The sequence below is a fragment of the Scyliorhinus torazame genome, chromosome 8, assembly GCF_047496885.1.
Source record: "Scyliorhinus torazame isolate Kashiwa2021f chromosome 8, sScyTor2.1, whole genome shotgun sequence".
NCBI classification, from domain to species: Eukaryota; Metazoa; Chordata; class Chondrichthyes; order Carcharhiniformes; family Scyliorhinidae; genus Scyliorhinus; species Scyliorhinus torazame.
Genome location: NC_092714.1, coordinates 155,406,756 through 155,422,983, shown reverse-complemented (window position 1 = coordinate 155,422,983; position 16,228 = coordinate 155,406,756). Strand labels below are relative to the sequence as shown.

General features: G+C 47.5%; 1 protein-coding gene across 4 annotated transcripts in view; it reads right to left on the bottom strand.

Annotated features, from left to right (window-relative positions):
• The window catches only part of ppef1 (protein phosphatase, EF-hand calcium binding domain 1), a 275,391-nt gene that overhangs the window by 177,533 nt on the left and 81,630 nt on the right, over window positions 1-16,228 (bottom strand). For 3 of the 4 annotated variants that reach the window (XM_072514414.1, XM_072514417.1, XM_072514415.1), the window contains exon 2: window positions 15,766-15,970. The exons of the other annotated variant lie outside the window; for it this stretch is intronic. In XM_072514414.1, coding sequence (XP_072370515.1) covers window positions 15,766-15,850 — 85 coding nt within the window. In that variant the 5' untranslated portion in view covers window positions 15,851-15,970. The remainder of the gene's footprint in view (window positions 1-15,765; window positions 15,971-16,228) is intronic. 4 annotated transcript variants of the gene reach the window in all.

Genomic DNA, 16,228 nt, shown 5'->3' with positions numbered 1-16,228 from the left:
GAGATTCTGTGGTCGCGGGCGAGACTCCCGGAAGGTATGTTGCCTCCCGGGTGCCAGGGCCAGGGATGTCTCGGATCGTGTTCAGGATCCTTAAGGGGGAGGGGGAGCAGCCAGAAGTCGTGGTGCACATTGGTACCAACGACATAGGTAGGAAAAGGGGTGTGGAGGTAATAAACAAGTTTAGGGAGTTAGGCTGGAAGTTAAAAGCCAGGACAGACAGAGTTGTCATCTCTGGTTTGTTGCCGGTGCCACGTGATAGCGAGGCTAGGAATAGGGAGAGAGTGCAGTTGAACACGTGGCTGCAGGAATGGTGTAGGAAGGAGGGCTTCAGGTATTTGGATAATTGGAGCGCATTCTGGGGAAGGTGGGACCTGTACAAGCAGGACGGGTTGCATCTCAACCAGAGAGGCACCAATATCCTGGGAGGGAGGTTTTCTAGTACTCTTCGGGAGGGTTTAAACTAATTTGGCAGGGGAATGGGAACCGGATTTGTAGTCCAGCAACTAAGGTAGCCGATATTCAGGACGCCAAAGTGTGTAATGAGGCAGTAGGGAAGGGAACACTGACAAAGGAGAGTACTTGTAGGCACGGAGATGTGTTGAAGTGTGTATACTTCAACGCAAGAAGCATCAGGAATATGGTGGGTGAACTTAAGGCATGGATCGGTACTTGGGACTACGATGTGGTGGCCATCACAGAAACCTGGATAGAAGAGGGGCAGAAATGGTTGTTGGAGGTCCCTGGTTATAGATGCTTCAATAAGATTAGGGAAGGTGGTAAAAGAGGTGGGGAGGTGGCATTGTTAATTAGAGATCGTATAACAGCTGCAGAAAGGCAGTTCGAGGAGTATCTGCCTACTGAGGTAGTGTGGGTTGAAGTCAGAAATAGGAAAGGAGCAGTCATCTTGTTAGGAGTTTTCTATAGGCCCCCCAATAGTAGCACAGAGATGTGGAGGAACAGATTGGGAAACAGATTTTGGAAAGGTGCAGAAGTCACAGTGTAGTAGTCATGGGTGACTTTAACTTCCCAAATATTGAGTGGAAACTCTTTAGATCAAATAGTTTGGATGGGGTGGTGTTTGTGCAGTGTGTCCAGGAAGCTTTTCTGACACAGTATGTAGATTGTCCGACCAGAGGAGGGGCAATATTGGATTTAGTACTGGGTAATGAACCAGGGCAAGTGATAGATTTGTTAGTGGGGGAGCATTTTGGAGATAGTGATCACAATTCTGTGACTTTCACTTTAGTAATGGAGAGGGATAGGTGCGTGCAACAGGGCAAGGTTTACAATTGGGGGAAGGGTAAATACGATGTTGTCAGACAAGAACTGAAGTGCATAAGTTGGGAACATAGGCTGTCAGGGAAGGACACAAGTGAAATGTGCAACTTGTTCAAGGAACAGGTACTACATGTCCTTGATATGTATGTCCCTGTCAGGCAGGGAAGAGATGGTCGAGTGAGGGAACCATGGTTGACAAGAGAGGTTGAATGTCTTGTTAAGAGGAAAAAGGAGACTTATGTAAGGCTGAGGAAACAAGGTTCAGACAGGGCGTTGGAGGGATACAAGATAGCCAGGAGGGAACTGAATAAAGGGATTAGGAGAGCTAAGAGAGGGCATGAACAATCTTTGGCGGGCAGGATCAAGGAAAACCCCAAGGTTTTTTACACAAATGTGAGAAATATGAGAATGACTAGAGCGAGGGTAGGTCCGATCAAGGACAGTAGCGGGAGATTGTGTATTGACTCTGAAGAGATAGGAGAGGAGATGAAATTGCAGAGCCGTTGGCAATGATCTTTTCGTCCTCACTGTCAACAGGGGTGGTACCAGGGGATTGGAGAGTGGCGAATGTCGTGCCCCTGTTCAAAAAAGGGACTAGGGATAACCCTGGGAATTACAGGCCAGTTAGTCTTACTTCGGTGGTAGGCAAAGTAATGGAAAGGGTACTGAAGGATAGGATTTCTGAACATCTGGAAAGACACTGCTTGATTAGGGATAGTCAGCACGGATTTGTGAGGGGTAGGTCTTGCCATACAAGTCTTATTGAATTTGAGGAGGTGACCAAGCATGTGGATGAGGGTAAAGCAGTGGATGTAGTGTACATGGATTTTAGTAAGGCATTTGATAAGGTTCCCCATGGTAGGCTTCTGCAGAAAGTAAGGAGGCATGGGATAGTGGGAAATTTGGCCAGTTGGATAACAAACTGGTTAACCGATAGAAGTCAGAGTGGTGGTGGATGGCAAATATTCAGCCTGGATCCCAGTTACCAGTGGCGTACCGCAGGGATCAGTTCTGGGTCCTCTGCTGTTTGTGATTTTCATTAATGACTTGGATGAGGGAGTTGAAGGGTGGGTCAGTAAATTTGCAGACGATACGAAGATTGGTGGAGTTGTGGATAGTAAGGAGGGCTGTTGTCGGCTGCAAAGAGATATAGATAGGATGCAGAGCTGGGCTGAGAAGTGGCAGATGGAGTTTAACCCTGAAAAGTGTGAGGTTGTCCATTTTGGAAGGACAAATATGAATGCGGAATACAGGGTTAACGGTAGAGTTCTTGGCAATGTGGAGGAGCAGAGAGATCTTGGGGTCTATGTTCATACATCTTTGAAAGTTGCCACTCAAGTGGATAGAGCTGTGAAGAAGGCCTATGGTGTGCTCGCGTTCATTAATAGAGGGATTGAATTTTAGAGCCGTGAGGTGATGATGCAGCTGTACAAAACTTTGGTAAGGCCACATTTGGAGTACTGTGTACAGTTCTGGTCGCCTCATTTTAGGAAGGATGTGGAAGCTTTGGAAAAGGTGCAAAGGAAGATTTACCAGGATGTTGCCAGGAATGGAGAGTTGGTCTTACGAGGAAAGGTTGAGGGTGCTAGGCCTTTTCTCATTAGAATGGAGAAGGATGAGGGGTGACTTGATAGAGGTTTATAAGATGATCAGGGGAATAGATAGAGTAGACAGTCAGAGACTTTTCCCCCGGGTAGAACAAACCATTACAAGGGGACATAAATTTAAGGTGAAAGGTGGAAGATATAGGAGGGATATCAGAGGTAGGTTCTTTACCCAGAGAGTAGAGGGGGCATGGAATGCACTGCCTGTGGAAATAGTTGAGTCAGAAACATTAGGGACCTTCAAGCAGCTATTGGATAGGTACATGGATTACGGTAAAATGATATAGTGTAGATTTATTTGTTCTTAAGGGCAGCACGGTAGCATTGTGGATAGCACAATTGCTTCACAGTTCCAGGGTCCCAGGTTCGATTCCGGCTTGGGTCACTGTCTGTGCGGAGTCTGCACGTCCTCCCTGTGTGTGCATGGGTTTCCTCCGGGTGCTCCGGTTTCCTCCCACAGTCCAAAGATGTGCAGGTTAGGTGGATTGGCCATGATAAATTGCCCTTAGTGTCCAAAATTGCCCTTGGAGTTGTGTGGAGGTGTTGAGTTTGGGTAGGGGGCTCTTTCCAAGAGCTGGTGCTGACTCAAAGGGCCGAATGGCCTCCTTCTGCACCGTAAATTCAATGATAATCTATGATTAATCTAGGACAAAGGATCGGCAGAACATCGTGGGCCGAAGGGCCTGTTCTGTGCTGTATTTTCTATGTTCTATGTTCAATAAGTGTGATAATGACTCAAATCATCCACATGGTACACTCATTGAGCGCAACAAGAACAACAAAAAATGCAAGAAGCACAGCAGAAACAAGAACAACAACGGCAACAACAAAAACAACATGCAGTGCAACAAGAACAACAAAAGCATCAAGAAGCATCCCAGAAACAACAAGCACAACAAGAAAAAGAACAAGAATAAAAGCGAAAACAACAAAAACAGAATCAACAAGAAGAACGACAACGAAAACAACCAAGACAGAAACGACAGAAACAATGAAACAACGACCTGCACAACATGGTAGAACTCTGCACGTGAAGGACAATGCCACAGCACACTGCGAAACAATGACAAGACTACAAACATGCCATGGCATGATAAAGAATCTCACAAATTCACATCTGCTCCAGAACAAACAAGCAAAACAGCTTTCTAGGGCGACTGCTCTTTATACCTGATGCATGATCAATCACTACTGAAGCGGGATTGTAGTTCAATTGAAGGCTTTAATGAACAAGTAGTTACCCCAGCAGCTCCGGTACAGAATGACTGCTGCGGGTGAAACACAGACTCTTATGCTCTGCCTGCTGGGTGGAACCAGCAGGCAGGTTCCACCACTCATACTACAGTATAAGGTACATCCCACCTAGGTACTGCAATACCCCTAATATAGCCTACCACATTCACCCCCTGTTTAAAAAAGAGTCCGGTAGGGGTGGCGACCTTGCTTTTACAGTGGTAGAGGTTATAGCGGTACCCTTCGGTGCCTTTACATGCAATACACATATTTACAGACAATTATTTACAAGTTCATTTTACAATGAAACTATCAGCCGGTCGGGGGCCCTGATCGTCCTCTGCGATCATCGCATTCCCGGCGGTGATGCTGGTGTCGGCTCAGGCATCCGTGGCTCTGGGAGCATGTCATTTTCAGCTTCATCGCATCCGGATGGGGCCAGTGGGAGGATGGATCCTCCTGGGAAGGGGGCTGCGGTAGTGTGCGCCGGTGAGAAAATGGTTGGGGTTGGAAGGGGGGGGGGGGGGGGGGGGTGTGAGGGTGGGGAGCCAGCAGGGGCCAGATCCCGGAGGGAGACCATTTCTTGTCGGCCATCGGGGTGCGCCACATAGGCGTACTGGGGGTAAGCATGGAGGAGATGTACCCTCTTGACCAATGGGTCCGACTTGTGGGCCCGTACGTGTTTGCGGAGTAGGACGGGTCCGGGGGCTGCCAGCCATGTTGGGAGCGAGGTCCCCGAGGAGGACATCCTAGGGAAGGCAAGGAGACCTTCATGGGGTGTTTCATTGGTAGTAGTGCACAGTAGTGATCGGATGGAGTGAAGTGCATCGGGGAGGACCTCCTGCCATTGGGACACTGGGAGATTCTTGGACTGTAGGGCCAGTGGGACGGCCTTCCAGACCGTCCCGTTCTCCCTCTCTACCTGCCCGTTTCCCCGGGGGTTGTAACTGGTCGTCCTGCTGGAGGCAATGCCCTTGCTGAGCAGGAATTGACGCAGCTCGTCACTCATGAAGGAGGACCCCCTATCGCTATGGATGTAGGCGGGGAAACCAAACAAGGTAAAGATGCTGTGGAGGGCTTTAATGATGGTGGCAGTCATCATGTCGGGACAGGGGATGGCGAAAGGGAACCGGGAGTACTCATCAATCATGTTTAAGAATTACATGTTGCTGTCATGGAGGGAAGGGGCCCTTCGAAATCCACGCTGAGGCGTTCAAAGGGGCGGGAAGCCTTCACCAGGTGCGCTTTCTCTGGCCTGTAGAAGTGCAGCTTGCACTCCGCACAGATTTGGCAGTTTCTGGTTACGGCCCTGACCTCCTCGATGGAGTAGGGCAGATTGCGGGTTTTATCAAAGTGGAAGAACAGGGTGACCCCCGGGTGGCAGAGGTTGTCATGGCGGGTCCGGAGTCGGTCTACTTGTACAGTGGCACAAGTGCCGTGAGACAGGGCATCAGGAGGCTCGTTGAGCTTCCCGGGACAATACAAGATCTTGTAATTATAGGTGGAGAGCTCAATCCTCCACCGTAAGATCTTAGCATTCTTAATTTTGCCCCGCTGTGCATTGTCAAACATGAAGGCTACCGACCGTTGGTCAGTGGGGAGAGTGAATCTCCTGCAGGCCACGTAATGCCTCCAATGCCGCACAGCTTCGACGATGGCTTGGGCCTCCTTCTCGACAGAGGAATGGCGGATTTCGGAGGCGTGATGGGTGCGTGAAAAGAAGGCCACGGGTCTGCCCGCCCGATTGAGGGTGGCAGCCAGAGCTACGTCTGATGCGTCGCTCTCGACCTGGAAGGGGAGGGACTCATCGATTGCATGCATCGTCGCCCTGGCCATGTCTGCTTTGATGCGACTGAAAGCCTGGCGGGCCTCTGCCGATTAGGGGAAAAACCATGGACTGGATTAGTGGGCGGGCCTTATCCGCATAATTGGGGACCCACTGGGCGTAATAAGAAAAGAAGCCCAGGCAACATTTCAGGGCCTTGGGGCAGTGGGGTAGGGGAAACTCCATGAGGGGGCGCATGCGTTCGGGATCTGGGCCTATGACTCCATCATGCACTACGTAGCCGAGGATGGCTAGGCGATCGGTGCTAAACACGCATTTGTCCTTGTTATAGGTTAAGTTAAGGACTTTTGCGGTATGTAGGAATTTGCGGAGGTTGGTGTCGTTGTCCTGCTGGTCGGGGCCGCAGATGGTGACATTGTCGAGGTACGGGAACGTGGCCCGCAGACCATACCGGTCAACCATCTCCCGTTGGAAGACCGAGACCCCATTTGTGACACCAAAGTGGTAGAGCTGCTCATCCAGTCATCCGGGCGAATGGGGAGCTGGTGGTAGGCTGATTTAAGGTCTACTGTGGAGAAAACCTTGTATTGCGCTATCATGTTGACCATTTCAGATATGCAGGGGAGAGGGTACGCGTCGAGCTGCGTTAACCTGTTGATGGTCTGACTGTTTTCTATGACCATCCTATGTTTCTCCCCGGTCTTTACAACCACCACTTGAGCTCTCCAGGGGCTGTTGCTGGCCTTGAAAATGTCTTCCTTTAGTAAACGTTGTACTTCCGACCTAATGAAGGTCTGGTCCTGGGCACTGTACTGTCTGCTCCTGGTGGCGATGGGTTTGCAATCAGGGGTAAGGTTTGCAAACAGGGAAGGCGGGTCGACCTTGAGTGTCGCGAAGCCGCAGTGAGGGGGGTTATGGGGCCGACGAATGTGAACGTTAAACTTTGCAGGTTACACTGGAAGTACAGTCCCAGGAGTGTGGCAGCGCAGAGATGGGGGAGGACATCGAGTCGGAAGTTATTGAACTCCACGCCCTGGACCGTGAGGTTGGCTATGCTGTGCCCCCGGATCTCCACAGAGTGGGACCCAGAGGCCAGGGCGATCTTTTGGTTAATCGGGTGTACAGCGAGGGAACAGTGTCTCACCCTATTGGGATGGATGAAGTTCTCCGTGCTCCCAGAGTCGATCAAGCAGGATGTCTTATGCCCGTTGATGAGTACCGATGCCGTTGCGGTTGAAAGCGTTCGGGGCCGAGACTGGTCCAGTGTCACTGAGGCAAATTGTGACAGAAGCTGAGAGATCTCGTCGGGCGATACACGGCCACCCGAGTCGGGGTCCTGAGACGTCATCCAAGATGGCTGCCCCCATGAATCGCACATGGCCTGTGAGGAGAGGAATGGCAGCGGGCCCGGTTCGCCTGTGGCGACAGCAGCGGCCGACAGGGCCTGGCATACTGCCACGAGGTGCCCCTTCTTCCCGCAGCCCTTGCACATTGCTGATGAGGCCAGGCAGCGTTGCCGGGGGTGTTTGTTTTGCTCGCAATAATAGCATCGCCCCCCCCCGGGGTTTCCTGGCTGCCGCACTGCACAAGCTTGTGGGGAATTTAGGGGTGCTTTGGAATCGGCAGCAGGTGGGGTCCACCCTATCCATGCGGGTACCGCGCGGTTGGGAACGTAGGCCTGGGCATTGCGGGAGGCTACATCTAGGGAGTGCGCAAGTTTCCGTGCCTCTTTAAGCTCAAGCGTGTCGTTTTCCAGCAGTCGCTGGCGGATTTTAGAGGACAGCATGCCCGCAACAAAAGCATCCCTTATTTAGAGTTCGGTGTGGTCATTGGCTGAGACTTGTGGACAGTTACAGTTTCTACCTAACACTAACAATGCGTGGGAAAAATCGTCCAGTGATTCCCCTGGGATCTGCCGTCTGGTAGCTAAAAGATGCCGAGCGTATACCTGATTCACCGTGCGGACGTAGTGCTCTTTTAACAAAGTCATTGCGTCCTCGAAACCGTCCGCATCTTCGATAAGCATGTAGATTTCTGGGCTCACCCTTGAGTAGAGGACTTGCATTTTCTGTTCCTCCGTGGGGGTAGTCGGGGCCGTCCTGATGTACCCGTTGAAACATGCCAGCCAATGTTTAAAAGTTGCTGCTGCATTTGCCGCGTGGGTTAGAAGATCAGCCCCCTGTTGTTGGTGAATGGTGGAGCAAGCTTGAGGGACTAAATGGCTTACGCATGCTGGTCTATGTTCCTGTGTCCCCACATCTGCCTGACTCTGCCCCCATTTGGGGCACCTGTCAGGGTAACAGGAATGCATCCTTGCTGAGGTAAGATGGCATGTGGTTTTCAATGCAGATCACACATGGTCTTGCTGGAGCCAATGGACAGAATCATTTATCATTCCTGTTGTTCAAGGTCATGGGAGTATGCAGTGTTATGCCGGTACCTGTTGCGTGCATTTGCCGTAAGTGCAATATGTTTCAATACTGACTGGCACAGGAAAAGGATCACACTATCAGCAGAGCTAAGTAAAATAATACAAGTTATTTCAGCCACCAGCAAACAAGAAAGTAATGTCCCCCCAAATAGGGAGCCCTGGTCTCCCAGTCAGAAGAGGAGTAAAACCAACAGTGTGAAAGAAATGTATTTCACTCAGCCAGGAATCTGTCAACAATCAAATTATCATGGGGCTATTGTTCAGTTTCTGGTCAACAGTAACCCCCCCCCCGGATATTAAATGTGGGGGATTCAGCAATGCAAATGCCATTGAATGTCAAGGGGAAATGGTTAGATTCACTTTTCTTGGAGATGGTCATTGCCTAGCACTTGTGTGGCACAAATGTAACTTGCCACTTGTCAACCCAAGCCTGGATATTGTCCAGGTCTTGCTGCATTTGGACATGGACAATGATCTGAGGAGTCACGAATGGTGCTGAACATTGTTCAGTCATCTGCAAACATCCCTACTCCTAACCTTATCATGCTGCCCTCTCTTTGGGCAGCACGGTAGCACAAGTGGATAGCACTGAGGCTTCACAGTGCCAGGGTCTCAGATTCGATTCCCCGCTGGGTCACTGTCTGTGCGGAGTTTGCACGTTCTCCCTGTGTCTGCGTGGGTTTCCTCCGGGTGCTCCGGTTTCCTCCCACAGTCCAAAGACATGCAGGTTAGGTGGATTGGCCATGATAAATTGCCCCTAGTGACCAAAAAGGTTAGGAGGGGTTATTGGGTTATGGGGATAAGGTGGAAGTGGGTCGGTGCAGAATCGATGGGCCGAATGGCCTCCTTCTGCACTGTATGTTCTATGTTCTATGTTATGATCGAGAGAATGTCATTGGTGAAGCAGTTGAAGATGGTTGGGCCTAGGACACTACCGTGAGGAATTCCTGCAGTGATGTCCTGAAGCTGAGATGATTGACCTCCAACCATCACAACCATCTTCCTTTGTGCTAGGTATGACTCCAACCAGCAGAGAGTTTCCCCCCTGATTCCCATTGACTCCAGTTTCGCTATGGCTCCTTGATGCCATAATCGGTCAAATGCTGCCTTGATGTCAAGGGCAGTCACTCGCACCTAACCTCTGGCATTCAGCTCTTTTGTCCATGTTTGAACCAAGGTTGTAATGAGGTCAGGAGCTGAGTGACCCTGGCGGAACCCAAACTAGGTGTCCACGAGCAGGTTATTGCTGACTATGTGCCCCTTGATAGCCCTATTGATGACCCCCTTCCATCACTCCGCTGATGATGGTGAGAAGACTGATGGGATGGTCATTAGCCCAGTTGGATTTTTAGAGCCATCTCCCTTCCATGCTCACTGCCCAGAAGCCCCTGCCCTCTCCCCAGCTGATTACAGGACAAATGTATCCATGACGTGTTAACACTCTCCACAGATGCTGCCTGACCTGCTGAGGTTTTTCCAATATTTGCTATCTTTATTTCTCCTGACTAGCTTATCCCTTATTTTCTTAAATAATAAAATATTTTCATCTTGTGAAACCATCAGAAGCCAAGCTAATTTTGTAATGGAAATAAGAAATTATGGTTTTTGTCTCATACAGAATCGGCTAGAATATCAGTAAGCGTGCCAATTTGGTGACGCACACGTAATCAGGTTAATTGTTATTCTGGTTTTGAAGAAGAAGCTGTGCACTCTCAATTACATTTAAAATAGCTGGGTAGTAAGGGATAGGGCTAGAACCGTCTTTACCTACTTATAAGCTTTTACATTTTTTTATTCTTTCACAGGGTGTGAACATCACTGGCTGGACCAGAATTTATTGCCCATCCCTAATTTCCCCTTGGGAACTCTTGAATCGATGCAGTCCATGTGGTGTAGGTCCACCTACAGTGCTGTTAGGGAGGAAGTTCCAGGATTTTGACCCAGTGACCGTGAAGGAACGGCGATATATTGCCAAGCCAGGATGGTGAGTGACTTTGAGGGGAACCTCCAGGTGGTGGTTTTCCCATCTGTCTGCTGCCCTTGTCCTTCTAGATGGCATAGGTTGTGGATTTGGAAGGCACTGTCTCAAGAGGCTTGGTGAGTTCTTACAGGTCAGCATGTAGATGGTACACACGGCTGTTACTGCGTGTCGGGGATAGAGGTTGTTGAATGGTGACGGTTTGGATGGTGTGCCAATCAAGCGGGCTGCTCGATTCCAGATACCACCAAACATCACCATAGTTTAAATCTGCCTCTAGATACTCTTTTAAAACTGAAAAATAAACTTACCAACAAATTTAAAATCCCCTTGAAGGAAAACCTGTAACAAGACAAAACTTGAAAGGAAACTTATCTCATTAAATTAAAATGGTGTTTCTGGGTTTGATGGCTCCAGCCCAGGCCCCAAGCATACCAACAAACACCGCGTCCTCCCTCTCCAGGGACACCCGGATATGAATATAATCATGGAAGAGGGGCAAACATTTGGATCAAATAACCCCACCCTGCCCCCAACCCATCTTCTCCTATCTATAGGTAATAGTGAATCTTCAGTTAATGCCATCCACCTGAAAGCAATTAAACAGTCAATTAATATGTAATTACAATCTCAAGCAAAGATTGTCAAAAAGCTTTCCTTTATTTTTTCATCACTTATTGAACATCATCTGGCTAAAAGGACATGCAACGCTGGAAGGCAAAGCTAGTCAATCTGTTGCATTTGATAACAATCAATAAGAAGTCATCTGTGTTGTGGATTCTTTAGATGTCTCAATGAGGAGGTCTTGAGACTTGTATGCTTAAACATGAAGGGTAGGGTGCTCTTTCGGGGGGTCAGTGCAGAGGGGCCAAATGGCCTCCTTTTGCACTGTAGGGACTCTATAATTGATTCATTGTTAGTCTTTAACTATTTACATGTTTCCATACAAGTAGACTGCTTCCAGAGTGTTCTTTCTTACCATGTGAGTCTCTTACCATGTGACTCTATATCTTATACTGTGGGCGGTGCTATTCTCCAATCCCACATTAACATTTGCTTGGCCGAACGCCTTTACATCACAATGGCATGCATACAGTATCACAACAATTTTTACGGCAGAAAATCCATTTCGAACACCATGGTTTGTGTAGCATAGCAGAGAGAGGCGATATAGAATAGAATCACAGAATTATAGAAAAGTTACAGCACAGAAGGAGGCCACTTTAGGGCCTCTGCCTCCACCACTAACTCGGGCAGTGAATTCCAGACTCCCACTACCCTCTGCAAAAAACGTTCTTCCTCATGTCCCCTCTACACTTTCTGCCACTTATCCTGAATCTATGTCCTCTGGTTCTAGAATTCTCCATCAGGGGAAACAGTTTTATCCTGTCCACTCTATCTCGTCCCCTCATAATTTTGTACACCTCAATTAAGTCACTCTCAGCCTTCTTTGTTCCAAGGAAAATAACCCCAACTGATCCAATCTCTCCTCATAGCTACACTTTTCTAGCCCTAGCAACATTCCTGTAAACCTCCCCAGCACTCTCTCCAGAGCAGTAATGTCCTTCCTGTAATGTGGTAACCAGTATTGCACACAATACTCCATTGTGGCCTCACCAGTGTTTTATACAATTCCAACATTATATCCTAACTTTTATATCATATACCTCTGCCAGTGAAGGAGAGCATTCCATATGCTTTCTTAACAGCCTTGTCTACTTGAATTGCTGCCTTTAGGGACCTATGTACCTATATGTCAAGATCTATCACCTCATCGACCCCTCTTAGTATATTCCAATTTTTTGTGTACTCCCCATAACTGTTTGACCTCCCTAAATGCATGACCTCACACTTCTGTGTTAAATTCCATCTGCCACATTATCATCCACTCCACCAATTCATCTACATCATTTTGGAAATTATAGCTATCCTCTATACTGTCCACCACTCGACCAATCTTTGTGTCCTCTGCAAATATCCCAATCGTGCTACCCACGTTCACATCCAAATCGTTAATATATAACACAAACAGTGAGGGTCCGAAAACCAAGCCCTGCGGAATACCTGCAGAATAGGGGCTGGTTTAGCAATGCCAGCAGCGCGGGTTCAATTCCCGTACCGGCCTCCCCGAACAGGCGCCAGAATGTGCCGAATAGGGGCGCTTCACAGTAACTTCATTGAAGCCTACTTGTGACAATAAGCGATTATTAATTATTATTATTGTATCACTTGAAACAACTTTCCAATTGCAAGGGCAGCCATCGACCATCACCCTTTGTTTCCTGTTACTAAGCCATCTTTTTATCCAGTTTGCCACATTGCCCTGTATTCCATGGGCTTTCACTTTCTTGACCAATTTGCCATGTGGGACTTTGTCCAACACCTTGCTAAAATCCATGTACACCACATCCACTGCACTAGCTTTACCAACCCTTCTTGTCCCTTCCTCAAAGAATTCAATCAAATTTGTGAAGCAAGATCTTCCTTTACAAATCCATGCGGACTATCCCTGACTAGCCCATGCCTTTCTATGTGACAATTAATCCGATCTCTCAGGATTGATTCTAGCAATTTGCCCACTACTAACTGTCCTATAATTGTTTGGCATTTCCTTCGATCCCTTTTCAAACAATGCAACAATGTTTGCATTTATCCAGTCCTCCAGTACCTCCCCTGTGTCTGCTGAGGATCAGAAAATTATCTCAGAGAATCTGTTATCTCCACCCTGACCTCCTACAGTAGCCTTGGAAACAATCCATCTGGCCCTGGCGATTTATCACCTTTCAAGGATTTCAACTCTTTGAGTACTTCCTCTCTCTTTATGATTAACCCTCCAATGTCTCACAATGTTCCTCCTGGACTACTATATCTGCATCATCCATTTCCTTTGTAAACATGAAGACAAAATATTCATTAAAAACCTTTCCACAGCCTCTGCATCTACACACAAGTTCCCTTCTTCATCTCTGATACGTTCCACTTTTTCCTGAACTATTTGTTTACCATTAATACATTGGTGAAACATCTTGGGTTTTTTTTTTAACTTCACTTGCTAATCTTTTTTCATGCCCTCTCTTTGATTTCCTTATTTCTTTTTATATTTGTCCCTGCATTTCTTAGGCAATCTGCGGTGCTTAGTTCTTTGTGCCGATCATATGCTCTTTTTTTTCTGTTTGATCTTACCCTGCATTCCTCTAGACAACCAGGACTGTCTAGATTTGGCAGTACCACTCTTATTTTTGGAGGGGATATATCTACTTTGCACCTTTAGGATCTCGCCTTTTAGTGCTTCCCACTGGTTTTCCCCAGATTTATTCTCTAGCAGTGATTTCTGTAAAATTTCTGTAAAATTTGTCGTTCCCCCCCAGTTCAAAATTTTTACTCCTACTTTATCTCTGTCCCTTTCCATGGCAATACTGAATCTAACAGAATTGTGGTCACGATCCCCAAGCTAACTATCACTTCATCCACTTGTCCTTCTTCGTTCCCAAGGCTAGGTCTAGAATTGCAGCTCCTCAAATTGGGTTTTTACTAATTAAATGAAAATAATTTCCTGGACACACTGCATGAATTTTTTTCCCTCAGCTCCCCTTATATAATTTGAATCCCAATTGATATTGGGATGGTTAAAGTCTACTATTATTGCCCTCTTGTTCTTGCAGGCAGAAATGTGCCTACATATTTGATCTTCCATCTCCCTTTCACAATTTGGGAGACTGTAGTGTGACTGTCCCTTTTTTATTTCCATGTTCAACCCATAAAGCCTCGTTTGTTGATCCGTTTAGTATATCATCCCATCTCACCTGGAATTGATTCTTTAACCAAGACATTGATTCCAGTTCTGCCTGGGTGCAACCCGCCCACTTTGTACAGGTCCCACCTTCCCCAGAACCGGCCTCAAGAATCTGAACTCCTCCCTGCCACACCATCTCTCCATCCAAGAATTCATCTGATCTTCCCGCTCTCTCGGCAGGTCATTGATGAAGCAGCTGAAGGTGGTTTGGCCTAGGACACTACCCTGAGGAACTCCAATTAGTGGACAGTATCCACCCTTTCTGATTAACAAGAGAGTCTTCCCTTTCTGATTAACAAGAGAGTCTTCGATTCAAATAGTTGTCATCTCAGATTTGTTTTTTGTAAATTGTCAAAGTCCAACAGCAGCAGTTCTGTTGTTTAATCAGAAGGAAGCTGGCGACATGGCGGACACAAAAACCTGGAGTTGAGGCCACCATTTGCGACACCTCAGATAATGAAGCAGTCTGTGTCCAAATGGAGCAAGACCTGGACAATATCCAGGCTTGGGCTGACAAGTGGCAAGTTACATTTGTGCCACAGAAGTGTCAGGCAATGGCCATCTCCTACAAGAGTGGATCTAACCATCACCCCTTGACATTACCATCACTGAATCTCCCACAACCAACATCCTGGGGGTTACCATTGATCAGAAACTGAACTGAACTAGCCAACTTAATACTGTGGCTATCAGGGGAGGTCAAAAGCTAGGAATCCAACGGCGAGTAATTCACCTCCTGACCTCTCCAAAGCCTGTCCACCATCTACAAGGCACAAGTCAGGAATGTAATGGAATACTCTCCACTTGCCTGGATGAGTGCAGCTCCAACAACACTCAAAAAGCTCAACACCATCCAGGACAAAGCAGCCCGCTTGATTGCTCCTCCTTCCACAAGCATTCAAACCTTCCACCACCGATGAACAGTGACAGCCATGTGTACCATCTACAAGATGCACTGCAGGAACTCACCAAGGTTCCTTACTCAGCACCTTCCAAACGTACAACCACTATCATCTAGAAGGACAAGAGCAGCAGATACCTGGAACCCACCAGCTGGAGCTTCCCCTCCAAGTCACTCACCACCTTGACTTAGAAATATACCGGCGTTCCTTCACTGTCGCTAGGACAAAATCCTGGAACTCCCTAACAGTACAGTGGGTGTACCTACACCTGAAGGACTGAAGCGATTCAAGAAAGCAACTCACCACCACCTTCTGAAGGGCAACTAGGGATGGGCAATAAATGCTGGCCGAACCAGCGACGCCTAAAAATCCGTTCAGCCATGATTTTTATCGAATGGCTTTGAGGGGCTGAATGGCCTACGTCCGCTCCTAATACTTGTGTTTCATCAAACGCCTATACAATCTTGCACACTTCTATGAAATCTGTACTTAACCTCAGTGTTCTGAGAACAATCCCATGTTTTGAAATTCTGCAACATGTCGAAGGTAACCCTGAAAGGCTAGCGATCGAGAATCCAAAAATCCTACAGCGCTCAATCGCAAAGACCCTGGTTGTGTGTACCTCAGTTCTAATAGTTGTAATCTCATATTTCGTTTTGCAAAATGGTCAAGTCCAAGCATCAGCTCTTCTGTTTAATCAGAAGGAAGTTGGTGACATGGCAGGTTTTAGAAAATGCAGAGTAGTTCCATCAGTACCCACCTCTGTCAGATCTCCTTGGCTGGTTTTCCATAACAGCTGACGAGCTACAACCCATTGCTACAGCTTCATCAATCCTCCTCAACATCACAGGTACCGAAACTCATTCCCTCTCATACGCCAACCAAAATCCCTTGGCAGTTTTCCCTCAGTAGCATCTCTCCAATTTCGAGACTGTCAGCAAGAAATCACCAATTGAAGAAGCATTCTAAAATAGGGAGAAAAGTATAACATCAGGGAGCAAAACAATTACACCAGGATAGTGATTAGACTGCTGTGAAAAAGCAGGCGAGTCACATAACCTGAAAACTGATCTAGGCCTCAACCTCCCAGCCAAATTAATTATTACACTGGGAGCTTTTGTGGTTTCATATTGCTGTCATATATATTAGCCACTTGTCATGTGGATAGACACGGTAGCACAGTGGTTAGCACTGTTGCTTCACAGCTCCAGGGTCCCAGGTTC